Source organism: Hemibagrus wyckioides, linkage group LG17, assembly GCF_019097595.1.
Source record: "Hemibagrus wyckioides isolate EC202008001 linkage group LG17, SWU_Hwy_1.0, whole genome shotgun sequence".
Classification (NCBI taxonomy): domain Eukaryota; kingdom Metazoa; phylum Chordata; class Actinopteri; order Siluriformes; family Bagridae; genus Hemibagrus; species Hemibagrus wyckioides.
This window is the reverse complement of record NC_080726.1, coordinates 13,021,785-13,049,328: the sequence shown is the minus strand read 5'-3', so window position 1 is coordinate 13,049,328 and position 27,544 is coordinate 13,021,785. Positions and strand designations below refer to the sequence as shown.

The 27,544-nt window shown below is 40.2% G+C and overlaps 2 protein-coding genes across 2 annotated transcripts; both read left to right on the top strand.

Annotated features, from left to right (window-relative positions):
* Positions 1–621: 621 nt before the first annotated feature.
* On the top strand, positions 622–26,103 carry LOC131367667 (cytochrome P450 2M1-like). The gene is given in 6 exon segments (XM_058413100.1): positions 622–753; positions 1,764–1,943; positions 2,360–2,501; positions 2,719–2,906; positions 3,026–3,167; positions 24,854–26,103. Coding segments are annotated over 6 exon segments (891 nt in total). The 5' UTR covers positions 622–699; the 3' UTR covers positions 25,039–26,103.
* LOC131367665 (uncharacterized) lies at positions 7,036–16,830 on the top strand. Its single transcript, XM_058413094.1, has 4 exons — positions 7,036–10,857; positions 11,024–11,086; positions 11,176–11,306; positions 11,406–16,830. The coding sequence occupies exon 4, from the start codon at positions 11,669–11,671 to the stop codon at positions 14,405–14,407; it is 2,739 nt and encodes a 912-aa protein (XP_058269077.1). The 5' UTR covers positions 7,036–10,857; positions 11,024–11,086; positions 11,176–11,306; positions 11,406–11,668; the 3' UTR covers positions 14,408–16,830.
* Positions 26,104–27,544: the final 1,441 nt, after the last annotated feature.

The following is a 27,544-nucleotide window of genomic DNA, read 5'->3' as shown; positions in this document are numbered from 1 at the left end:
AAACAACAACCATCAATATTGGGCTGCCCAGTTCTCCAACATTGCGAGCTAGAGCAGAAGGAAAGGATTACGTCAAACCCAAGGCGCAACTCTCCTAGATTCCACCGCGCCGATGGCTTGGTCCAGTAGCTGCACCACACCAGCCAAGATCTTGATGTCCGTCTGATCGGTTACAACGATGAGGTAAATCTTCTCACAATTTAGTCCAGCGTGTTAATGGTCACACGAGCGACCGCAGAAGCAAATCTCTCCAATCGTCATATGCACATGAAAGCCAAAAGCCTGCTGCACCGTTGCTTAGCCAACCGTTAGCTGATAATCGTCAGTTTAACCCACACAAGTATTCCCTCTAGCGATGAATATAGACTTCCAGTTCCGCTCCTCAGTCCACACTCACAGGCATTCACACGGAACTCCAGAAATGAGGCAATGCTAGGTAGGGGTGCTTCCCATGATGTCACTACTGCTCATTTTATATCCTCGGAACTAAAGCCCAATCAAGTCCCAGCCAAATCACTCTTAAAGCATACATTTGGATAAGTGAATGATTACTGCAAACAGTATCTATGACCGGATCTACTTTTTCTTGCAGACTCAGCTTTCAATCCAGGAATCATAATAAATAAAGCAGTGTGCAATGTGATCGGCTCAATCATATTTGGACAGAGATTTGAATCAGATGACCCACAGTTAAATCTTATGCTTGGGGCTGTTAATGGCTACTTTAATGTTCTCAGTAGTCCACTTGGACAGGTACTGTATCTATTCTTTTCTACTATTCATTCTACTACTATTTTTACTATTTATTCTACTACTATTCTAGCACTGCTTCACTCTTTAACTGTGGCCTGAGTTTTGGTACCAGATGAGCTGGTTTGAGTATTTCAGAAAATGCTCTCCTGGGATTTTTACACAACAGTCTCTAGAGATTACACAGATTGTTATGAAAAAGGCATGGATTGGGATGACTTGAGAGTGACATGCCAAAGCTGGAATTAGCATGACAAGTTTCCTCTTGCCTGACAATTGATTCAGATTTTTCAGTAGCTTCTCTTTCTGTTTTTTCCCCTGTAAATAACCAGACATTCTGCCTGTTCTTAACTGTACTTAACTGTGCAAAGTGATTGTTGAAACTGTTTGCTGATTGCCATTACCTGCACTTGAAATTGTCTCAATATTCAATGGATATAAAATGTCTACACACACCTGTTAAAATGGCATTGTTTTGTGATGTAATAAAATTAATCCAAAATAAATCATTTTAGAACTTTAAATGTCTTAAATTGACATTGAAAATATAGGATGTACACTTTTTATATTTATTGTATAAACTAGAAGTTTAATTTAAATTTTTTTACATTAGCTGCTTTATCTTATTCAGCCTATTTCTCTAGAGCATTGAGTGTTAGGTGGGATTGTATCCTGGTTTAATCTTTGACAGCAAATGTAAACTTTAATTAAAGGCATGAATAAGCATAACAAATGTACAGAGTTTCTAAGAGTGACTGGCATGAAGACAAATGCATGAAGTTACAAAAAATTGTTATTAATTTTTTTTGACAGTCTTTCATATAGATGATGATTAGTATTTCAGGTGACAGCTGGAGTGTTGATCTGCCAGTTCGGATAGAGCATCTCCTGCTGGTGATAGGACTGTGACTCCATGTGACTCCATGCTCTTGCAGAACTTCCTTTAATGCACAGTTTATGTAACTTATCTCCCCATCTCTTTCTTTTTATCAATACTGTTTTTCCCCTTACAGGCCTATAATATTTTTCCCAAAATTGTGGGCCTTTTCCCTGGACCTCTCCATGACATGTTGTCAGAAGTGGAAAAGGCCAAAGGTTTATTTAAGCTTGAAGCAGAGGCACGGATGAAGACACTGGATGCTTCTTCACCCCCTAAAGATTTTATTGAAGCTTTCCTTTTACAAATGGAAGAGGTAAAATCCCACTCTGCATGGTATTTGTTTTGTTATTGTATATTGTATATGTATAGCTATAATAACTCTGTCACATAATTATTAAGTACTAGCTATCCTGTGGTTGGCAGAAAACACAACAATTTTATATATATTTATATATATATATATATATATATATATATATATATATATATATATATATATATATATATACTATATACAGTACCTCACAAAAGTGATTCTAAAGTACGCTTAGCTGATTCTAAAGTAGGCTTAGCAATTGCCATGGAGTGCCACCTTTACAGCTACAGTCATTATAATCTACTGAATAAGAATAGAAAGATTCTCAGATTACAGACATATTCCAGAGGGCAGCATGTTTCTTTCCCAGTAAGCAGATAAAGCCAAACACTAATAAGAAGTATCTTTTGCAGGAGAAACATAACCCCAATACAGAATTTACTTTCAGTAACTTATTGTGCACAACATGGACAATGTTTAGTGCTGGCACTTAGACTACGTCTTCTACAATCAGACAAAGCCTGCTGCTAATGATGAAGCACCCAGATATTCAAGGTAAGGGATGAGATTGACATCACATGGCACATTTGTGTGAAGCCTTATTACCCAAAAAGGCATTACTTGTGGAATAAAGCATTATTGGCAGAGCAGCCAGTATTGGTTATGGAATGCATTTACAGTTTGATGTTCCAGTAACAGAATTAGTGCTGTGTATTCTTTAATATGTAGATATCTGATACATATTCTGTATTATACCCATCATCTTGAATAGCACGAGTCCAGAAGGAGATTGATGAGGTGGTAGAGCGAGACCGATGCCCTTCTATTGATGACAGACAGAACATGCCATATACAGATGCAGTCATTCACGAAGTTCAGCGCTCCATGGATCTTGCTCCCACTGCTGTTCCACATAAAATGTTATATGACACTGAATATAGGAACTATCTCATACCCAAGGTACCTAAACATATTCACAATCAGACCTTTAAAGCTTTATATGCATATTTTATTGCACAATATTTTTAACTTAAACTTGCCCACTTTCCCTGCTGAAGGTTGTGTGTTTTTCTCTTCAGGGAACCATGGTTCTTCCTTTGCTGTCTTCTGTGCTTTCTGACCCTAAGCTATGGAAAAACCCTGACAATTTTGATCCAGAGAACTTTCTGGATGAAAAGGGACGATTCAAAAAAAGTGATGCATTTGTTGTATTTGGATTGGGTAAGCTAAAATCTAGGATGATCCCTAGAAATGATCATGACTGACACTGCTGTTCTGTGATATTTATAGGCTAACTGCTTTTATTCCAAATATGAAATTGTTATGGGGTTCCACATGGAGTGCTGAAAGAGGTGCCTCGTGGGAGCTACAAAGCACTAGTTTCAATTCAAAGACTACAACTGTGAGGTGGGAAATAACATCTCAAAACGACCTTCCACTTGGCCCAACTTAAAAGCCCCAAATGATATGGAAACCCAAGACCCAAATATTTATTGCTAAACCAGATCTCTCTATCTGCCTCTTTCATCTTTTTTCCATTAATCTTTCTCTGTACTTCTGAGCTCCCCTTCTTTTGTTTGTTTTCCCCTTGTTAGGAATTTGGATCAGGAATGTCATCTTCTACACCCACACAGTTGGATCATAATTTCTTTAATGATATTATAGACATCTTATACACATGTGGACAAAATTGTTGGTACCCTTCCATTAAAGAAAAAAAACAATGGTCACTGAAATAACTTAAAACTGACAAAAATAATAATAAATAAAAATGTACTGAAAAGTCATTCATTCATTCATTGTCTATACCTGCTTATTCCTAGGACTCCTAGTCCTAGTCACGGGGGTCTGCTGGAACCTATCCCAGCGCACATAGGGCAAAAGGCAGGGGTACACCCTGGACAGGTCACCAGTCCATTGCAGGGCCACACATAGACAAACAACCACACACACACTCCCCTGTGGGCAATTTAGAATTACCAATCAACCTAATGTACATGTCTTTGGACTGTGGGAGGAAACCAGAGTAAATCCACACAGGCACAGGGAGAACATGGGGCACGACCCCAGGATTCGAACCCAGGCCCTTCTTGCTGTGAGGCAACAGTGCTAACCACTAAGCCACCATGCTGCCCCTGTACTGAAAAGTGACTAATGAAAATCAGACATTGCTTTTGAATGGTGATTCAACAGAAGCATTAAAAAAAAACTAATGAAACTGGGCTGGACAAAAATGATGGTACCCTTTAAATAATATTTTGTTGCACAACCTTTTGAGGCATTCACTGCAATCAAGCAATTTCTGTAAACTCTCAATGAGCCTTCTGCACCTGTCGACAGGTATTTTGGCCCACTGCTTGTAAGCAAGCTGCTCTAGATGTCTCAGGTTTGAAGGGTGCCTTCTCAGAACTGCATATTTCAGCCCTTTGCACAGATGCTTAGTAGAATTTAATAAAATCAGGGCTCACAGAAGGCCACTTCAGACTAGTCTAATGTTTTGTTCTTAGCCATTCTTGTTAGTTTTTTGCTGTGTGGTTTGGGACATTATCCTGTTGGAGGACCCATGACATGCGACTGAGAACAAGCTTTCTGACACTGGATAGCACATTTCACTCCAGAAAGCCTTGATAGACTTGAGATTTCATTGTAGCCTGCACAGATTCAAGACACACTGTACCAGATGCAGCAAAGCAACCCCAAAACATAACCGAGCCGCCTCCATGTTTGTACAGTAGGTACAGTGTTCATTTCTTTGTATGCTTCATTTTTACATCTGTGAAGATAGAGCTATGTGACTTGGCAAAAAGCTCCAATTCCCTTTTGAGGGAACTCGACTCTGTGTCATGACTGACGCTATGGGAACACTATCAAGGATGTGTGTCTGATGCTCTGTGTGCACACATGCCAATTAATTGGCTCGGAAAGGACACATGATGGAGGAATATGCGCCAGCATGTCCATATAAGGGCGTCTATGTCACATCCATTCAGCTTTTTTGTCTTCAGGAAGCACTCCATTGTATGTGTGTCGAGACAGGTATGGCGAAGAAATTTAAGAGGTGTGTGCATCCATGTCTGTGTTTTCTTATGGAGGATGACACGAATGCTCTTTGCGTGGTTTGTTTGGGTAAAGGCTTGGTCACACTAAAAGACTTTAACCGTCAGCAGATCGCTTTGCTGTTCAGACTACATGACTTGACTGTATGTCTTTTTGTCCTTGTGGTGTTCACACTACGCGACGCTTCGTAAATGATCCACAAGAGGGGGTCGCACACCACACAATCTGACAACAACTCTTGTCACCCAACGCCTCAATGCCATCCCCAAACCACGTTTTGTCACGAAAACAAACGTGACAGGTGGATCCAGAAATGACGCAAGACTTTTGGTTTGTTTTGAAAATGGATGTCGGCAGGAGTCTCGCTCTAAATAAATGTTAATTTATTAAAATAAATGTTCTGTCCACACTATTTTTGAAGCCATGTTGCTGCTGCTGCTTTTCTTCCGGTGACCTCAACTCTGTTGACTTGCTCTCTCATTGGCTGGAGGTTGTAGCTACAATTGACACCACGTGATGTCAAGTTGGCCGACTGTCCCAGATATTTAACATGCCAGATATCTGGATTTTGTCTGCGAGGTGTCAGCGACGCGTCAGCTAGCCTCTTTGATGCGTCGTTGAGTAGTTCACACTTAAAGATTGCTGAGCGCTGATCACCTGCTGATTTATCCACGATCACAGCCCGATCTGTCGGCGAGCTCGTTAACTTGCAAATCGTGCTTAAATCGGGCTTAAAATCCTGTAGTGTGAACTAGGCTTAAGGAACATGCCCGGTTTGCTCTTGAGGGATCTGGCTGCATGCATTGTGGGAGATTTCCCCCTCACAAGCTCCAATCCCATTTGGTGGTGTTTACTGGTCATGAGTCTGCGCCTTGTGGTTCAGGTCCTGCGTCTGCCAAGGTGGTGCGGCGGCTTTGATCATGAGGTTTGCAGAACAGGAGACAGGTTCTCCCCTTTCTCTTGTCCTCTCCCCTGACTCCGATGACCACATTTCGGCTTCGGGAGCTCCTGCTGAGAATTCTCCTGACTCGGGAAGTGGATATTTCTTTGTCCGTGTTGGGTTCTGAGGAATTTGACATGGGTGATGAAGGGAATTCCTCCGTCAATTTGCCACCACAGCCAGTGGCATTCGAGGAGCTTCTCGAAATAATTACATTTAAATTGGCCGGAGCAGGAAGCTATCGTCATCTGTTCAAAGCTAGACAACCGTTTTCTGACTTCTTGACAGGGCAGAGAGAAAGGGTAGTGTGGCAGCCCGTGCCCCCTACCAAAATCTAGGGAGGCCGGCCAGTGGGCACGAGCTCAGGCCTGTCAGGTGAGACCTGACCTGAGATTGGTCATCTCAGCCAGGCAGGCCATGAAGGAATCCTGATGTCCGTGGGCTAGGGTTCCTGGGAGCACCCTACTTAGTGGGGCTTTCCCTACCCTCTACCCCACCACCTCTGGTGTTTTGGGGCTTGGTACGACCCACTCTTGCACCCGTTTCCTTATAAATCCATCCCCCCAGTCTGTACGTGCCAGTACACTGTTTCAAGACACCAGGGGGGACAACATGAGTTTGACACCTCTCTCAGAGAACCTGGCAGCGTGGAAACTTCTGCCAGGTGTCTCTCAGTGGGATCTAGATACCATAAAGAAAGGGTACAGGATCCAGTTTGCCACCCATCCCCCTCAATTTCAGGCACACACCAAACTTTGTTCCTCCAAGAGGGACTTCTCTCCCTTCTGAGAAAAGGGGCCATAGAGCATGTTCCCCTTCCAGATCGGGATTCAGACTTTAACAGCTGGTATTTTGTTGTACCCAAGAGAGACAGGGGGCTGCTTCCAGTTTTGGACCTGCGAGCTCTGAACTCTGCCCTAAAGAAGTTCAAGTTCAAGATGCTCACTACAAAACTGATTGCATCACAGATCAGATCTGAGGACTTGTTTGTGATGATAGACCTCAAGGATGCCTATTTTCATATAGGCCAGAACACAGGAAGTTCCTCGGGTTTGCTTTCGGTGGCGAAGCTTACCAGTGTCAGGTTTGTCCTTTTGGTCTAGCTGTCCGTGTACTCAATTACCTGGATGACTGGCTTATCCTGGCCCACTCCAAGGCCATGGCAGTCACCGGGATGCAGTACTTGCCCTATGAGGTCTGTAGGCCTCAGGATCAACCCAGAAAAGTTTGTGCTTTCTCCATATCAGATAACCACCTTCTTGGGGGTGATTTGGGATTCCACCACGATGCGGGCATGTCTATATAACTGCTCGGGTGACTTCCATACTGTCAGTAGTAATTGTTGTTTGGCTAGACCGAAACCTCTCTGTCACCGAGGCGCAGAGAGTCCTCAGCCTCATGGCAGCTGCAGCCAACGTGATTCCTTTGGGTCTGCTTCACATGAGTCCGTTCCAGTTCTGGCTCAGAGGTGCGGGCGTCCATCCTCACAGGCATCCCCTCAACGCCATCAGGGTTATACGCTGCGGGCTTACGCTGTACCCTACTAATGTGGACAAGACCCTGGTTTCTGGCCTTGGGTCCCACTCTAGGGGCGTGTCACCATCTCAGGACTCTTTCGATGGACGCCTCACTTTTGGGCTGGGGTGCAGTCTTGGATGGCTGCCCTGCCTAGGGTCTTTGGGAAGGCCCTCAACTCTCATGGCACATAAATTGCCTGGAGATGAGGGCTGTGTTTCTAGCTCTGAAACACCTTCTCCCACACCTCATGGGCTTCCTTGTGCTGGTACACACAGACAGCACCACAGTGGCTGCTTATATCAACCATCAGGGTGGACTGTATTTGCGCCCTCTCTAAACATTGGTGCAGCAGATCCTGCTCTGCTCCAACAAGTCCTAGCCAGAGTGCACCACGATGGGGTACACCTTATTCTAGTGGCTACCCTCTGGCCCGCTCGAGTTTGGTTCACAGACCTTGTCTCCCTCCTAGACACCGCTCCTTGGAAGATTCCCATCAGGAAAGATCTCCTCTCTGAGGCATGAGGGGTGATTCTCCACCCCCGCCCAGGGATGTGTAAGCTCTGGGTCTGGCCCCTGAGGGGGACCAGTTCCTAGAGGCAGGCCTCTCATCACAGGTTGTGGAGACTCTGCTGAATGCTAGGGCTCCCTCCACTAGGAAGCTTTATGCTCTTAAGTGGAGACTTTTTAGTCTCTGGTGTGCTCAGTGCGAGCAGGACCTAGTGCACTGCACAGTGCTGGGTTTCCTACAGTCTTCTCTTTCTTAGGGCCTGTCCCCCTCTACCGTAAAGGTGTATGTGGCCGCCATTGCTGCGAACCTTGTCCTTGGGGCCTCCCTAGGTAGGCACCCTCTGGTCTCTCGCTTTCTGCGGGGTGCCAGGCAGCTGAGGCCTTCCTGCAGACTGCACCTCCCCTTCTGAAACCTCTCAGTGGTCCTGGACGGGTTGCTGGAAACCCCCTTGAGCTCATGGAGTCAGCCTCAGAGAATTTTCTGACCCTTAATATGGCTCTAGCCTATGCTTAGTATGGTTCTAGGCTTTTAGCCTTGGCCTCCCTTAGACGGGTAGGGGATCTGCAGGCTCTATCAGTCGTACCTGCCTGCCTGGAGTTTGCCCCTGGCATGTCCAAGGCTATCTTTCACCCCAGGGCTGGATGTCCCAAAGGTGTCCAGGATGCCTGGTCGTCCAGTCATACTGCAGGCCTTCTGCCTTCTGCCCCATGACTTGGTGTAACAGGAGAGGCTGCACTTGCTCTGCCCAGTCAGAGCCCTTTAGACTTATGTCCACTGCTCCACCTCGTGGCGTAAGTCTCCATCCTTGTTTGTCTGCTTTGGGAGCTGGAACAAGGTTAATCTGGTCTCCAAGCAGAGCTTGGCACACTGGGTGGTAAAGGACATTACTCTGGCCTACGAGGCACATGGTATTGCTTTGCCTCTAGGGGTCAGGACTCACTCTACTAGGGGTGTCTCCTCATCCAATGCCCTGGCTAGGGGTGTTCCCCTCCAGAAGATTTGTGCTGTCCTGTCTGCACACCTTTGTCAGGTTTGACCATTGTGTGGCGTCCTTTTGCACTTCCTTCCGACAAAGGAAAGCTGAATGAATGTTATGTAGATGCCCTTATATGGACATGCTGGCGCGCATTCCTCCGTCACGTGTCCTATCTGAGCCAATGAATTGGCGTGTGTGCACAGGGAGCTTCAGACACACATCCTCGACAAAGTGTTCCCATAGTGTCAGTCATAACGCAGCATCTCGTTCCCTTCTCAGGGAACAGGGTTACTTATGTAACCTGTTGTAGATTTGTCTCATCTGTCCAAAGGACATTCTCCCAGAAGCTTTGTGGCTTGTCAATATGCATTTTTCCAAATTCCAGTCTCACTTTTTTATGATTTGCTTTCAACAGTAGAGTCTTCCACTTTGGCTCAAACAGTGACGGATGGCGCAATCTGACACTGATGTACCTTGACCTCTAATCTCTCTGGTTACCATTTGTATCATCTGTCTCTTCAATTTGTCATCTATTTTCCTTTTCGGCCATGTCCAAGGAGGTTGTCCACAGTCCCATTGACCTTAAACTTCTGAATATGTGCAAGTGTAGTCACAGGAACATCAAGCTGCTCGGAGATGGTCTTATAGCCTTTACCTTCAACATGCTTATCTATAATTTTCCTTCTAATTTCCTGAGACAACTCCCTCCTTAGCTTCCTGTGCTCCATGTTCAGTGTGGGGCACACCATGATACCAAACATTACAGTGACTACTTTTCACTGTTTAAATAGGCAGACTGACTTATTACAAGTTGAAGACACCTGTGATGCTAATTACAGGACACATAATTAGTTTAATATGTCCCTATGGTCAAATTATTTTCATTTCTAGGGGAACCATCATTTTTGTCTAGGCCTGTTTCATTAACTTGTTTTTGTAAATCGTTCTGTTGAACCACAATTCAAATGCAATGTCTGATTTTCATACGTCAAGTTTCAGTAAATTTTTATATATTACCTTTGTCAGTTTCAAGTTGTCAGTGAACATTGTGGGTTTTTCTTTTTTTAATGGATGGTGGCCAACAATTTTGTCCATGTGTGTATGTAGGCATTGCACAAGGTTATAAAGCCAGTATTGCCCACTTTAAACGCATCACAAGTTCACGTTTACTGCAAAAGCCGACAAGCACCCGTGTCGTTTGTGAGCAAAAACTGGTAAGTCCATTTTAGCGAGTCAGCGCGCAGTATTCAGTTCAGCTGACCAGGCTGCTAGTCACTTCGGAAAGACACACTTGATGAGAGGAGTTTCACTGAACCAGACTAAGTGTTCAAGTATGGATAATTTTGACGGACTTGATGAACCTGTGATATATTCTTCAGGGCGTAAAAGGAAAAAAACTGAAATTTTTTGACGGAACATTGCTAAAGCAGCACATTACAGTGGTGAAAGGAAAGCTTTCTGTATTTCGTGTGTAACTGAGCTTCCATATCGGGAGAGAGAGAATTATGGCGTGTATTTCATCAAAACCGATTTTGACAGGTCTGACAGCCAATCAGAATCGTCCACGTCACATTGTCCCGCCCCTTTCAACCAATCAGAATTGTTCATGTCACATTGTCCCGCCCCTTTTCAACCAATCCGAAAAACGTATCCGCCACATTATCCCGCCTCCTTCTCAACCAATCAGAAAAACGTATCCGTCACAATATCCTGCCCCACTTTCATCCGATGAGGATGTTTGATGGGGTGGGGTACATATGATATGACATATTGAATAAGTTTATGTCCAGAATATTCCTTTAGTCAGCGTTGGGTCCCCCAAGTGGATTCACAACTTAGAGGATCTGACAGAGGGTACAGAACTTCTACGCTCTCCAATCTATCATTTTAGAGATCACGGACCTTTCTGCAGGTGAGAACTTATCACATTTTCACTAACTTGAATCATTTCATTTACGTGTATTAGATTGAATGTCATTAGTAATATTAGAATAATGTAATTAGAAAGAATATCTTGTTCTATTTACTTATAGATGGAAACAGATATATAAAGTTTAATTTGATACATTTAATTACAGAACAAGTTCGGGCTATACATATCTGGCAGTAGTGTCTAGGAAATCGAGATCAATCAGCAATAGGTATTTTCATTATGTCTCACAGAACACTGATTTAAGATGAAATGTATAACTCGGGATACTAATAGAAACTTTTTCCTATGATGTCTTAGATAACAGCGAAGTGATTATTTCAGATGGCGAGTGTTTTAAAACATCAACGTAATTTACATGTCACAACAATTTGGGGGCAGCCTGCCGCTTGGGCCACATCCGTGACCTAAGCCAATTCCTCGAATTACGGGTAAGTCATTACATAAAATGTGAATATTCTAAAGAATGTAGCCACCCCGTTCAAGGATTGTAAAAGCTTACCCTATACTTTTATTATTTGCTGATGAAGAACAAGGAGAAGAAGAAGAAGACATAGGTCACGTTTTCGACGGGGGAGAAAATAACGTCGATCAAGCGGCTACATATCCTGAGGAGTGTTTCATCACATTGAATGGATTCTTTCGACTAAGAGACGAAAAATTTGGAAGCTTTGAACGTCTGTTTATTACACTTCAGGTATTGAACATCTTCAATCATTATATGATACTCTTGATTGTCTGAATAGCTGTGATGCTGTGAATATAGAGTTGATAAAAAGATTTCACATTAGACATGGCGCAGAAGCGGGTGAATCTCACACAGTCTTCAGGGGCTAAGAAAATACGTGGTGAAAATAATCTACCGTCTTGTGATTTCGGTTTTGATGAAACTTTTTCTAGTAGTTTGTCACATCACAACTCATGCACAACTCTGAACCCCTATTTAACAGACGCTATCGACCGGTTAAACGAGAGTTTAGGACCATCACAGCAGCTTGTTAGACAGACCCCTATTACAGATTATAGTGACATCATTACACCCGAGACACAACAACGTGACATAATCAGTGAACTTAACCAGACTCTGTTAGCATTACAGAATAGTCTAAATGAACAAGGTTACTCTACACAGTCGAATCCCTCATTAATAGATGCTGTTAACCAGTTGAATGTTAGTCTAAGAAGTCCTGAGCCGGTTAATACCCAATTAGAGCATTCCAATCATAATTCAGATCATAATGTATCAATTACACCACATACTCAACACGACATATTCAGTGAACTTAACCAGAGTCTGCTAGCATTACAGAATAGTCTAAATGAACAAGGTTACTCTACCCCCTTGAATCCTGAGTTATTAGATGCGGTTAATCAATTAAATGACAGTTTGGCTTTAGCCACAGATCAAAACATCAACGAGGTCCCTACTTCAGAAATCGAACATAATCATACACCGTTATCTCCACATGATCTGTTTCATGATCTTAACCAAAGCCTCGTTATGTTAAATGAGGGTTTTGTAAACTTTTTCGATACCGTTGCTTCACAAAACATTCAAACTGTAAATGAACACAGGACTGAAACAGTAAATGATCAGTCTCCTAATGTAGAAGACGTGCAAACAGCTGACACTGAGAACATAAACCCCCAAAGCTGTATTGACGTGCGAATATCTGGCGGTGTTAACATACAACCCCCTAGTGTTGAAAGCATGCAATTAGATAATGACGAGAACCTAGCCCCTCCTAATGTAGAAAACATGCGAACAGATAACGTCGAGAACATAGCCCCTCCTAACGTGGAAAACGTGCAAGCTGGTAACGTCGAGAACATACCCCCTCCTAACGTAGAAAACGTGCAAGCTGGTAACGGGATTGATCCTAATATTAGAATAATTAATCGCGACCGATTCAATAATACTGAAATTAGGAGAAGAGTACATTTTTCATCGATCGCAGCTGTAGACAGCTTTGCGGATTTTTATAATTATGTTTTAGAAATCTTAAACAGTCTGATAGAAGTGGCTAATGAAATGATTTCACCAAAGGACATAGTAACGGTTGAAATTAGAGGTGATACGATCGACGTTTCTTCACGTATTCATCTAGTTAATGGGTCTGTTGATTTACAGTCTTTTCTGACCATGCTTGAAAATTCTATTCAAAGTAAACGTGAAATTTTTTCAGATGACACACTCGAAATAGTAATCCAAATAGTTCGACCACCTCGTGGTGGTTCATATAGAAGGAAGATTAGTACATTATTCACTTCGGAAGCTATACAGAAGAAGATGAGACATCTGTATATATTTCATAATAAATACATGTGTTTTACACTGTGTGTTACACAACTTTTGAACCCTCAAAATAATGACCTTCAAACTGAAAAAATCGCTAGGCAAATCCTCCGTGATGTAGGATTAACTGAAAACACAGCTGTCACATCTGCTGATGTATCTAAATTTGAGAAGCATCTGAAGTGTAAAATTGTAATCATACACCGTTCTGACAACAAAGCCGGCTACTCTTTCTTTCAAACCAGCAGAACCCCCCATAAAAAAACAATTTACTTGTTCTTACATGACAATCATTATTACGGTGTTAAAAGCATTACAGGACTTTTGGGGCGTAGTTATGTCTGTCGTTTCTGTCATTCAGGGTATGAGAATGCCAGAGCTCACAAGTGTGAGTTTAGCTGTAACATTTGTCGTGATGTAGAATGCTACAATCATAGACAGAGTATAATTAAATGTCCTGATTGTTTGAGGTTGTGTAAGTCAAAACGTTGTTTCGACATACATAAAGTAAAACGCCGGTCAGAAAGAGGTGTATACTCTCTGTGTGAAACAGGGTTCTATTGCAGCATGCGTAATGTCGTAGAGTATCGGAACCCCTTTAACCGGAGAGATCATGCGTGCTTAGAGAGCCGTTGTGATCTCTGTGGTGAAAAAGTGGATTCAGAAATATCGCATTTCTGTTATATACAGCCGTTAAGGAAAGAAAAGCAGAATATGAGACACATCTTTTATGATTTCGAGACTACACAGGAAACCGGAACTCATACTGCTAATTTAATATGTTGCATGAATTGTCGTGGTATGTCGTGGGCGTTTGAAGGGGAGGGGTGTGTTGCAGCATTTTTTAAGGCTTTCCGTCGTAAAAAGTACAGAGGGTACACATTTATAGCGCATAACCCTAGAGGGTTCGATTCATACATTTTGTTGAATCATTTAGTGAAAGAAGGAATCGCCCCTGATATCATTGCACAAGGTGGAAAAATTCTGTGTTTTTCTGATACAGATTTTCGACAGAGATACATCGATAGTCTGTCTTTCTCACCCATGAAGTTAAGTAATCTTCCTAAAGCCATGGGGTTCTCAGAAAAAAAGAAAGGTTATTTTCCGCATTTCTGGAACACAAAAGAACACCAAGACTACATAGGTCCATATCCTGAGCCCGAGCTTTACGGTGTGGATAGCATGATGCCTAAGGACAGGGAGGATTTTTTTTATGTGGTACGCGACCGTGACTGACAAAGTCTTTAATAATTTAAGACATTCTGAGACAGGGGACATGTTTAGCTTTCAGAAATGAAATTCTAGAAAGTACAGAAGTTGATCCCTTTAAATGTATAACAATCGCATCTGTATGCTTGAAAATCTTCCGGACATTATTTCTCGATGAACACACACTAGCTATCCCACTACTAGATAATTACATCAATAACCAGAAATCTTTCTCAACACCATCCATTCAGTGGCTTGAATACATTTCCACCACACAAAACCTCCCCATTCAACACGCTCTGAACGAAGGTGAAGCAACATTTGGCCTTTATTCTGTTGATGGGTATTGTGAAGTGGGTCAGATGCGAAAGGCATTCGAGTTTCTCGGCTGTTTTTATCATGGGTGTGAAAAGTGTTATCCCTCAACGGCCCCTTTCCCCCTTAACGCCAACTTTAGCTACGGGGATGTCCGTCAAAAAACATTGGAGAAGTATTTGCAAGAGGTACGCAATTTACATGTCACAACAATTTGGGAGCATGAGTGGAGTGAAATGAAGAAATGTGATAACAACGTGGTAAACTTTCTAAAAGAGTTTGACTTTCCAGAGCGCATAAACCCCCGAGACGCCCTTTACGGCGGTAGAACCAACGCATTGCATTTACATTACACAGTAAAAGCAGGAGAGAGAATAGATTATTATGATTTCACTTCTCTTTATCCCTACGTGAATAAGACAAAAACCTACCCAATCGGTCACCCAGTCATCATTTACCGTGACTTTGAACCTCTAGAGAATTATTTTGGGATAATCAGAGCTAAAGTATTACCGCCTAGAGGTCTGTGGTCTCCTGTTCTTCCTTACAGGGTAAGAAGCAAACTTCTTTTCCCTCTGTGTAAAACATGCTGTGAGCAACAACTGCAAAAGCAGTGTCGCCATTCAGATCAAGACCGAGCTCTTATCGGAACTTGGGCACCTGTCGAAATAGCTAAGGCCATTGAAAAGGGGTACAAAATTTTGAAAGTGTTTGAGGTTTGGCACTTCCCCAAAACCAGGTAATGCTAACGTATTCATCGGAATTTTTTCACTACAGCATATGCGAGACTAGAACTGTATGATCTGTTGGATCGTTTAAAACAGCGTTGTTTATACACAGACACAGACAGCGTCATTTTTAAAAGCAGTGAAGGTGATTGGATGCCTCCATTGAGCGATTATTTGGGGGGTCTTACCAGCGAGCTAGAGGATGGTGATCATATTGTCGAGTTTGTCAGTGCTGGTCCTAAAACCTATGGGTATAAAACTAAAAACGGAAAAACATCTATGAAAGCAAAAGGCATCACTTTAAATTACTCCAATTCAAAAGTTGTCAATTTGAAATCGCTTACTGAGCTGGTGGATGATCGAGTGAAGAATCCTGATAAAATCGGTCATCTTACAACATTGCACAAACAAATCATTCGAGATAAAAAGGGTTTTCATTTGAGAAATCAAACACAAATAAAAAGATTCAGAGTTGTGTATGACAAACGTGTTTTATAACCTGATTTTACAACTCTCCCTTACGGTTATTAAGATTGTTCGTGCTTATGATTGTATATATGTATAATAAAAAGATCATTTGTTTTATTACCTGAAATTACAACTCTCACTTATGAGAGTTCTATGTATGTATAATAAAAAGATCATTTTGATTGATTCTGTCAACCTGACCACTAGCCATGGATAACATGAATGTGACTACTTTTGATGCGAGATTGCAAATGCCATTTTCATGTATTGTGTGTGGACCAAGTAATAGCGGTAAATCTTTTTTTTATCAAACTTTTGCTGGAAAACAGTAAAGAAGTGTTGTCAAAAGTACCTGAAAATATCATGTGGATTTATTCTTGTTGGCAACCATTGTATGATGAGTTGATGACCAAAATAAACATAAAATTTCTTCAAGGAATACCCGATTCATTGTGTGATGATGAACTTTTACCTACTAACAAGACAAACTTGTTGGTGATAGATGATTTAATGGAGTCTGCCAGTAAAAACGAGGAAGTAGAGAAGGCATTCACAAAATACACACACCACAGAAATCTAAGTGTTGTCTATCTGGTACAGAATTTGTTTTTTCAAGGAAAAAGTAGTAGAACCATTAACTTAAACACAAATTATATGATTCTTTTTAAAAATCCTAGAGATAAATTACAAATCAGCATACTAGCTCGGCAAATGTATCCAGATAATAGCAAATATTTTCTGGAAAGTTTTCACGATGCTACAATTAAACCTTACGGTTATTTATTTGTCGATTTAAAAGCTAATACGCCAGAAGACTTTAGACTACGGTCTGGGGTGTTTCCGCAAGAAACCCCGGTTGTGTATATCAGTCTACAGTTCGTTGTCCCCTGTTTTTAATTCCCCAATTCTCCCCCCCTCTGAATGGATTGATTTTTGAAATGACTTTTGAGGTACTATGTTTGTTTAAATGTAATTTGTAACATTTTATTTCAATAACAATCATAAAAAATATTGTGATACATCGTGATTAAATACTTTATTTCAATAAAAATAACAATCATGAAGAAATATCGTGTGGTGCTTCGTGATTAAATACTTTACTACGCGCGTGAATGAAACGATTCTAAAGATTTAACACACTGCACACATCTATATGTGTGCCTTTCTTTATTTGCTCTAGGGTATATTTTTTAACAAAAGACACGACAGCGTTATCGTTATGTTTTAAATCATCACTATACTTAGACATAATACGGTTAAAAGAAAAACCTTTAGCTCTGTGGCATAGAAAAAATACACAGTGTTGTCCACAACAAACTGAAGTAAAGTCTTGAACCTGTATAGGGTTATATTTTATTTCGCGGCAGTTCTTACTCAAAAAGTAGTGAATAGATTCAGGAAAGAGTTCATAGTCCGGCGGGTGTCCGTACGAGTCAAAAAACTCTCCGGAGTTTTCATCATTAAGACACAAAGCCAACCAGTGTTCCCCAGGCATATTTCTCGGATGTGTATTAACAATAAATAGCGCCGGAAAATTTTTAATAGTACTCACAGGTAGCTCATCACAGGCCATCACACCTCGGAATATTTTATCTATCTCACAGCAACTTCTCATAACGGTTGTTAGTTCCTCGGTATCCATGAGTTACTGGTAATCGATGAGCACGTTTCTCCGGTTGTTTATTTCAAGAATACTGTCAAAACTGGACTAGACGATGAGATTCACTGTTCTCGGTAGGGGGACGCGAAATCTGAGTTCCAGTCGCATGTTCCCCGACTTTATTAATGACAAATGTTGACCACAATCATCGTCGGGGTTGAGGTTAAATGCAAATAAAGTATATCCGTTCGAATACTCTTCTCTGTTTATAGCCAACGGTTGATCCTTTAGTTGCTTTCCCGATGCTTGAATTAAAGAATAGAATTCACGAACCGCATTACCGGATCGAAAATCAGGTTGAAACGGTTTTGCAGGGTATTGAGTTCCGTCCACGTACAGAGCCACAAACTCTGTATCGTAATGTTTAAAATTAAAAGGGTTTTTATTGAACGCCCCGCTGAAGGCGTCGTTGTCTACTAATCCGAAAATTAAACTTTTAGGTAAAGGTCCGAGGAAGACGTTTTCTTGAGAACAATGGCGACTCCCCGCTGGTAAGCTAAAGGTTTTCATACAAACTCTCTCGATCGGATACTTAGCCGTGGCTGTGCCAAGAGCTCTCGCGTGACCTATTCTTATAGGTGGAGAAACGGTAACTTTCTTGACAAACAGGGCTGCGTTGATAATTTTTAGAGTGAATGTTGCCTTCCTTCATCAAACAAAATTCGTCTTTACTACGAACCATTTTAATTCTTAAATCCACACCATTCAACAACAGTTTATCTTGAAAAAATATATCCGAGTGAATGTGTCCGATCAGATCAAACGTGTTGCTTTCAACGGTGAATCGACCCCTTCGCTTAAGACCCTCATTTCGCCCCTCGGGGTCAGTGGCGTCCATATGTCCTTATAGAATAATCCTGTGCAAAATTGTGATTCCAACGTTTCTTTACCATAATTGAGCAGACATTCAAATGCAGCGCGGTAAGCATAAGTACTGCTTGATTGTGAAATAAGTCGGTCCCCAAGCATGACGTCGACTTGTGAAAACATGGAAGCTATGGGGTAATTTACAACCCCCACCTTAGCATCGTCGTCTATGTTGGTCCCATCAGTGTTGGTGATTTTACAAGCGAGGTGTAGGAACGTGTTATTCAAATCGAGGTAATCTTCACCGTTTCCGGCCACGAAGAACTCCAAGGGCCCATTGTCCGTCAGAGCAGAAAGCGGTGGTATTTCGACGTAAGTGTACTTTTCAATACTAGTCTGTGTATAAGGTAATGTGAAAATATCCAGCTCGGACTTTGTACACACTGTGGATAGACTGTGTAAGAAAGCCATGGTGTTAGAAAATGTGCAGCTGCTTTCTTTTGCGGGAGATGGGGGGGTGCTTCTTGTCTCTCTGCTTGGTCTTTTTCACACTGATTTTGATGTTAGTTACTCTATGTCTTTTATTCGGAACCGTGTGTCGTTGCTTTTAGATTTTTTACGTGAAAGCATCGCGAGACCTGACCCCTCCTGATTCTGAGTTTGCGTCTTGTTCATAATGTTGGTCACTACATCGCTTACAATACCCTTGGCTGCTGTTTTTAAATGAGGTTTTGCTATAGATACCCCCCTCTTGAGGAACGGAATAGCCATCCTAAAAAGCCCTTTAAACAGACCTCCTAGACCCGCCCCATACATGACAGGGGCGCCTTGAAAACCAGGGAGTCCATTTCCTGCCTGATTGACGTAGTAATTCACATATCCATGCGGGTCAGCATAACCACTATCTAACATTTTCACAGACGGAATGAGTGTCTAGCAGGTCTGAAGTGTAGTTTAACTATGAACTTTCCGTAACTAAACGGTATATGCTTGTTCTGATCCGATTTGACTTCGATCACGATATCTGTAATGTGGTTCTTAGTTACACGTGTGTAGTGTTGCTTATCATACACTATACTAACTATTTTATTTTTTCCCCCGTTATTTGTACGCATCTCAGTAATGGGGCAAAGCTGTCACCGACTCTTTGATACTCTATGACGTCACTATACACATACATGGTGTAAAAACCAGCACGAATATCAACTGGATTGGGTGCTTCCGGAGCTTCAAACGTTAACACACCATCTGGGGGTAGACCCAGCATATAGGCCAGGTTTCCGTTAGCGCTGAATGTGTACGATAATCGGCATACCATACGTAATTTATTTTTTATAGGGTTATAGGATAACACCATGTCGATATTATGGTTTCTCATCGTTTGGTTGATTTCACTAACCAGGTTTTCAATACTTTCGTAATACGCTTTAGTGATGTGACAGACGTAGTATTTTATTTTCTTTGATCCGTTCATCAGAACCACATGAAATCGACATTCTTTCTGGGTTACTGAGTGCCAACTATGAACATATTGAACCTCCGCGAGTGAGACTTCCCAGTCTCCTTTCAGATCAGTTGGTTTGGCTAGTTTAGTAGTGTAGTGTGAGATCTTATTATCAGGGTAAATGTCTGTAGACGCGTTGCTCGGAAGAGTCACAAAGAATCCGCACTCATCCATGACTTAATGAATATAGTTAGAAGTTGTGTTCGCGTCGTGATCTTTAAATTCTATCGTGTGATGTTCACTACTGCTTCAGCCGGAATCCAGGAATTGAATTTCCGGGGCCAATTAAGCCATTTCACCAGACATACCTTTTTCCGGTTTAGAGTCTTTTCTGACAGGATTTTCTCAATTTTGAACGTCTTGTCTTTTCCAATAATAATCTTTTGTATCTCAGGCTCATAAAATGTCCCATCAATTTTTTCCCCGTCACAATCTTGCAGTTTATATACCGGGGGATCTCTCGGTATCCGTTCAGAAACTGTAAAATATTCATCCGTAAAATTTTGTTCATATCCTTTTTCAAACTGTCCTTTTGATCTGGAAATTCTAACTACGTCACCTATTTTATATTTGAATTTTATTTTCTCTATTTTCTTCATTTTCGATGAGCATAACCCGTAAAGAGTTTTAAATACCGTGAAAGAATTGGCTTCGTTGACCTCGGCCGGTTTCATTCTGATGCTGGAATGATAATTGTGGTTGTAACCATGAACCATATCTTGTACAACGTCTGTGTATTTCCTCGTGTTAAAAGTGGTAAAATATCTCCACATTTTGGTCTTTAGTGTTCTGTTAAACCTCTCACACACCGCTGCTTTTTGCCCTGTACCCGTGGCGAAACGAATAATGTCGTGTTTTTTCATTAAATTCTGAAACTTCTTGTTAAAAAACTCCTTCCCTTGATCAGTTTGTAGTTTCTTAGGGGTTCTACATTCCTTTAGAATGGACTCAAAAGCTTTAGTTACTTCATCAGCAGTCTTGTTTCGTAACACACGCACCCAAGCATATTTGGATAAAATATCTATACACGTTATCAAAAATTTCACATTGTCATTAATGTCTGACAGGTTACTCGTATCTACTAAATCAGCTTGCCATTGTTCATCGATGTGTTTCACGAAAACAGTATTTCTTTTAAACTTTGTAGACACCGGTTTATGAAGAGTGTAAGCATCCTGCTCAGCTAACCTATTTTTTATCTCTACATCATTAAGTCTTTTACCCGTTTTCTCAACGACAGCTCTTTGCAAACTCTCAACACCACCATATGATCCGGGGTCGGATGGTATATAATATATGTTTTTCAATAGACGTTTACTCATTTTGAAGTGTCAGAACAATAATGATCAAACAAGATTATAGATTATTGTTTTTATTTAAAAAGACACATCACGTGGTTATAGTTACGTAAACATTTCAAATAATCAGATGATTAAAAACAAATTAAACTTTATTTTATAAAACATTTTTAAAATAATAATTTCAAATAACCAGTAGACTAAAAACAAAATAAACATTTTTTTAAAATAATAATATCAAATAATCAATAGACTAAAACAAATTAAACTTTATTTTATAAAACATTTTTAAAATAATAATTTCAAATAACCAGTAGACTAAAAACAAAATAAACATTTTTGAATAATAATTTCAAATAATCAATAGACTAAAAACAAAATAAACATTTTTTAAAATAATAACAATTTCAAATATCCAATAGACTAAAACCAAAATAATCAAAGATGGGGTTAGTGAAAATAACCAGGATGTTGTTCATCGATATCAAATGGTGATGATCTCAGTCTTTAGATCTTTTCCTCGGAGTCAGAACCGACGTGGCACGCTTTGAGGTTTCCCAGGTATGAGGGGGGTCTTGGGGTTCCAGAGACGTGTGAAAGGTCCAGTAATCCACAACATCTTCATACACCTGTTCGCTGCAGAGTTCCTTCGTTTTCTCTTTAGCCTCACTCAGAACCGATTTGATGGAGGGTTCATCTTTCCAGTCGCATATGGTAGCTTCTGCGATACCTTGAATTTTTTCTAAGGATTGAGTTTTTTTGACACCGCACATTTTCAGCCCTTTAGCCACAGCGTATTTCAACCAAGGTTTAAACAGTTTTTTCATCAATCTGTGGGAGTTGTCGATGATCCTGTCCAGCAGTTCACCCACCACAGCGCGGATGATAGCCAGAACAGTGGTAGAAATACACCCGTCAGCTTCGTCGTTCGTAGACAGATAGGTTAGATTTCTTTTTCCTAAGGAATCAGCGATGTTTTCATCATCATCTTTACAACCAGAACAGGATGCATCATCATCACCGTCGGGAGCGAACGGGGTGTAGAAGAAGGGGTTGAATTCTTGAGACATTTCGTTCTCAGATGGTCAGACGTTTTTACAACAGAAAATTTAGCCAGGGGTCATATATACAGCGTTAGGGGTGGAGTCAGTAGAAGGTGTGGTTTCTGTTCAGTCTTGAAAGACTATTGAATCAGAAAAGATCCTCTAGTTTTACACGTAATGCTTCCATTTCTTTGATTCTCACCACTTTTTCGAATGATCTGCTGATTTGATTAAAGTACTGATCTAGATCATGCCAGCTGGCACGTTCAAACCTCACTTCACAGATCTCTCCGTCTTCAGATGTGTAGGCTTTGGCCTTAGCAGTGGTAGAAATATGTAGTGAGACTTGATTCTTGGAGAAATTTGTTGCTCTGATGCGGTATGTCAGATGCGGAGATGCGTAGTTTTTCCATTTCCGTTTGTAGGCCATCGGTGAAAAGAAATCCATCCGAATGATGTAGTCAAAGTCTTTACACCATTTACGACACTTGACCCAGTCACTCAGGTCAAAAGTCACCATCTCCGTGGCATTACTCCAGTGAATCCGCCCCGGTACCGATAGCTTGAAAAGCGTTACGTCTACTGAATCTACATTGAAATAAAAACCGACTGTGCAGACTTCTGATAATGTCCAGTATTGAACATTTTCACATTCTATGATGTCTGAAAATCTACCAATAGTAGATTTCTGTTTTTTAGGTGCACCAGGACAAGTAGTCATAGTTGCGCTCAATGAATCTACGATATTCTGTATGTGGAAACATAAAGTATTTCAAGGGGGAGAAAATGGGTGTGTCATGTACTAACGGTTTGTGCACGTGTGTGTGTGTGTGTGTGTGTGTGTGATTAAGATTCTGATGACTAAAGGAATATTCTGGACATAAACTTATTCAATGTCATATCAGTAGAAAACACGTGCTTATGTATGTAGGTGTGTCACGTACTGACGGTTTGTGCACGTGTATGTGTGTGTATGTGTGTGTGTGTGTGTGTCATGTTCAGGGAGACCCAACGATTTATAAAACATTTTTAAATAATAATTTCAAATAATCAATAGACTAAAAACAAATTAAACTTATTTTATAAAACATTTTAAAATAATAATTTCAAATAATCAATAGACCAAAAACAAATTAAACTTTATTTTTATAAACATTTTTAAAAAATAATAAATTCAAATAATCAATAGACTAAAAACAAATTAAACTTTATTTTTATAAAACATTTTAAAATAATAATTTCAAATAATCAATTGACTAAAAACAAATTAAACTTATTTTTATAAAACATTTTTAAATAATAATTTCAAATAATCAATAGACTAAAAACAAATTAACTTTATTTTTATAAACATTTTTAAAAATAATAATTTCAAATAATCAATAGACTAAAACAAATTAAACTTTATTTTTTATAAACATTGGGTTTGTGCACGCGTGTGTGTGTGTGTGTGTGTGTGTGTCAAGGTAAGGGTTAAGGGGTTGTATGTGTGTGGGTGATTGTGGGGTGCTATGGAATACGTAACGTTCAGGAGATAAACTTATAACGTCTATGTTTTATCAGTAGAAACATTCTTGTTCATATGTTTATGTACGTAGGTGTGTCACGTACAGGGGGGTTTGTGTACGTGTGTATGTGTGTGTGTGTGTGTGATTAAGATTCTGATGACTAAGGGAATATGTACCCCACACCATCAAACAACCTCATCGGATGAAAGTGGGGCGGGATATTGTGACGGATACGTTTTTCTGATTGGTTGAGAAGGAGGCGGGATAATGTGGCGGATACGTTTTTCGGATTGGTTGAAAAGGGGCGGGACATTGTGACAAACGATTCTGATTGGTTAAAATGGGCGGGACAATGTGACGTGGACGATTCTGATTGGCTGTCAGACCTGTCAAAATCGGTTTTGATGAAATATACGCCATAATTCTCTCTCTATCAGGTTTGCCTAAACACATTTGGATTAATAAAATAATGAAACGAGAGTCAGAGGTCCACTGAACAAAAACACAAAACTCTGGGGCGCGTTCTCATACACTCATTCACTCACTTTTAATAAATAAAAAAAACATACTTTCAATGAACATTAATTTTGTAAGTTACCTGTATTTTTATGAGTTATTATTACTTAATCAAAACAACCCAACTCCAGTTTGATTGATCTTACTTGGAATGCACAATAAAAAACATGAATTCTGAAAAGGAGTAAAAACTGAGTTATCTGTCTTTGCAAATAAACTCTTCATTTTCTAATTCTTGAATAAATACTCACAATACTCAGTATCATGGTGCTGCTTTATTACCTGGCACAAATCTACATCTGCACACAGAGTGATGCATTCAGAGGCCTTTGTTGTGTAGAAACCGGTGCTGAGTCTATGATAAAAGCCCATGCAGGTAGCTGTGGATTTGCCTGAGGGGGTACTTAGATATTAGAAAAGTATAAAGCCAGAAAAATAAATATAGCACTTAATGTGTGACTTATTTTCATTCGTGCAATTATTGAATAAGGCTGCCACATGACAACAGTGTACTGCATAAAATCATACAGGTGAAGAGGTTCAGTTAATGTTTACATCAAACATCATTATTAGGAATAATTTGTTCTTTGTAACATTCATGCCTCTCTTCTGTCTGTTTTGCACAGGGAAGCGGGCCTGCTTGGGTGAAGCTCTGGCCCGAGTGGAACTGTTTATTATTTTCACCTCTCTCCTCCAGCGCTTCACCTTCAGGGCCACTCAACCACCAGAAGAGATCGACACCACTCCTACAAACTGCAGCTTTGGCCGTCTACCTCGTTTCTATGAGTGTTATGCTGTGCACAGAACATAAGCAGTTTTTTGTGGATGGCAACCTAATTATTCAGTTTTCTTTCTATTATACAGCTACGAGAATAAACAAAAAAAACTGTTTCTGTAGCCTCTATAGACATTGCTTTCTTTTTATTTGACATCCTTGACATAATGACAAAAGTGTACTAATGAGAATCTAGGCTAAAATGTTTATAATCATCTTTGATATATTCTCTTGTATCTATTTTTAAAAGTCTGCAACAAGTGCAGTTAAACATGCATAGTGAGAATTTAATACTGAAAAAACACATTAGTATTCAGAGCTCTGAAATATAACTGACAAATGAAGGTGGAAACCATATAAAACTGAATCAAATTATGTGATAAATGTGATATTTACAACTAGGACTATTCATGCAGCCAAATATTACCATTGTACTAGACTTCTATTAAATTTAAATTTGAACACTTGCCATCTTCTTATGCATATATATAATGATATACAGTATATATATATATATATAAAACTTTTCTTTCCTTCTTTATCCTTCTTTTTATTTTTAATTATTCAGTATGATTGTTGTATCTCAGTATGATTGTTCTATAAGCAACATTTCAGACACCATATGGTCAAATGTTTTGTATATTTTTGATCTGCTAGGGGAAATACATCCTGAAGAAACCTCACTCACTGAAAGCCTGTCAGTAGCTGGCTAGCTTGCTGCTCATTATTTTGTACATTCTCCTTAAACGTGAAAATGTTTCTCTTGTTCTTTTACAAATAATGAGCTTTCATAAATCAAGTAAATGTTGCTAAATCTCTTGAATATTTTCTTCAACTCTATGGTCTTAACTGTTGCTAGAACTGGAAATCAGCCAGGACACCTGTGTATACATTTTGGTGCACAAACACAGACAGCAGCTAAATGTAAAGATTTTTTTTTTTGTGGCTGAAGTTAAGTCATGCTTTTTCCAGTACAAATGATTAATGGTCATTAATTGAGTTACATTTTCTACTTTTATTTTTGTGATAAAATATTTAAAAATCAGTGACAAAAACATTAAAATATAAGACATATTATCAAAATAAATTTCCATTAGACTACTCACAGATTCGTTCTGTTAATAATGATATTATGAGAGTATGGAATTTTGAAGAGAAAACAAGTACATATATATATATATATATATATATATATATATATATATATATATATATATATATATATATATATATATATATATATATATATATATATATTTTGCTTTTGTGTGGGTTGCTGTGTATTTTCTTTTCCTGTTTGTAGGCAGTATTCCAAGCCACATGCTCAATTAAATTAATTGGACTAAAGATGAGACTGGACGACGGATTAGAGCTCTTTTCTATAAAAGAGCAGCTGTGCTTGGGGACAGGTGTGAAGGGTATTACAGTGTGAGCAGAAGTAGAAGTAGAAGTAGAGATTGAGATTCTGTGCCAGCGTTTCCAGTAAGGAGTGCTCTGTATGCAGCGTGGTGGCCTATGGCTGTGTGAAGGTGTAACGTTGTGAGTAATGCCGGAAGGGTTATCGGTTCGCGGAGCCCTGTGGGCGAGCAACACGCGTGATGGGTGGACGGATGTTTGCGGGAGTCTACTGCGGGTGTTGCGAGATGAGGGCGAGCACTGACGGGATTCTTCTGTGCATGACCACACCAGACTGGATAGCGGGGCTGCTATCCGGTCACGCTGTGAGTACGATTGATTTCGATTTCCCTCGGGAAGAAAACGCGTCCACAAGCAGATTGGATGATTTTCTTAAATAAGTGATTTTAGATCGGCCGAATTTCATTTTTTAGGGCATACTAGTGTTATTGAGTAGGCTGCAAATCTGTGTGGATATGAAGTGCGGTGAGACTATTACGTTGGATGCTGGCAGTGTGTTCTTATTTTCCAGCATCACCATTCCCATGGCCTTTATGGGAGAACGGAGGGTAAAAGGACGGTGGCTGTGATTTCTGATGCCCAGCTGAGACTGTTTTAACTCTGGACTGCTACTGAGCGTGGACTTTGCACCCTGGTTCTTTTTTATTCTTTCCTGTATCCCTTGATTGTAATAAAGAATTGTGTATGAGTTTTTGTCGGGTGGTGTTCCATACCTTGATAACGAATTTATTTTGGTATAGGGAGTTTCTGGGGTCTCCGTTTATACCCTAGGTGGCGTAGTCGGTTGTAAAGAAGCTGTTGCAATTTAACTGTCATAATCATCACCCCCTGACACATACTGCTGCCAGTATAGCTAATCAAAAGAGAGACATGTACCAAATAACAGCATATGTAGTAATATAGAATTTGTTAAATACACCTCTAACCACACTTAATGCAGATGGTTGTCCTTGGTGTATCAAATGACATCAGTGGAAAAAAGTGCCTAATCACCTGACCCATGCATTTTTTTTTTTGTACTCAATCGCCAAATCTTTATTTAAAGAAAAAAAAAAATCTACCCTAAAACACATTGAATAGGTTCATCTTGAAATATAAATGTGAAGTACTTTATCGTTCTGGTGTT

Coding starts and splice junctions, on each gene's coding strand:
- LOC131367665 (XM_058413094.1), top strand. CDS start 11,669: ATGGCGCAGAAGCGGGTGAATCTCACACAGTCTTCAGGGGCTAAGAAA.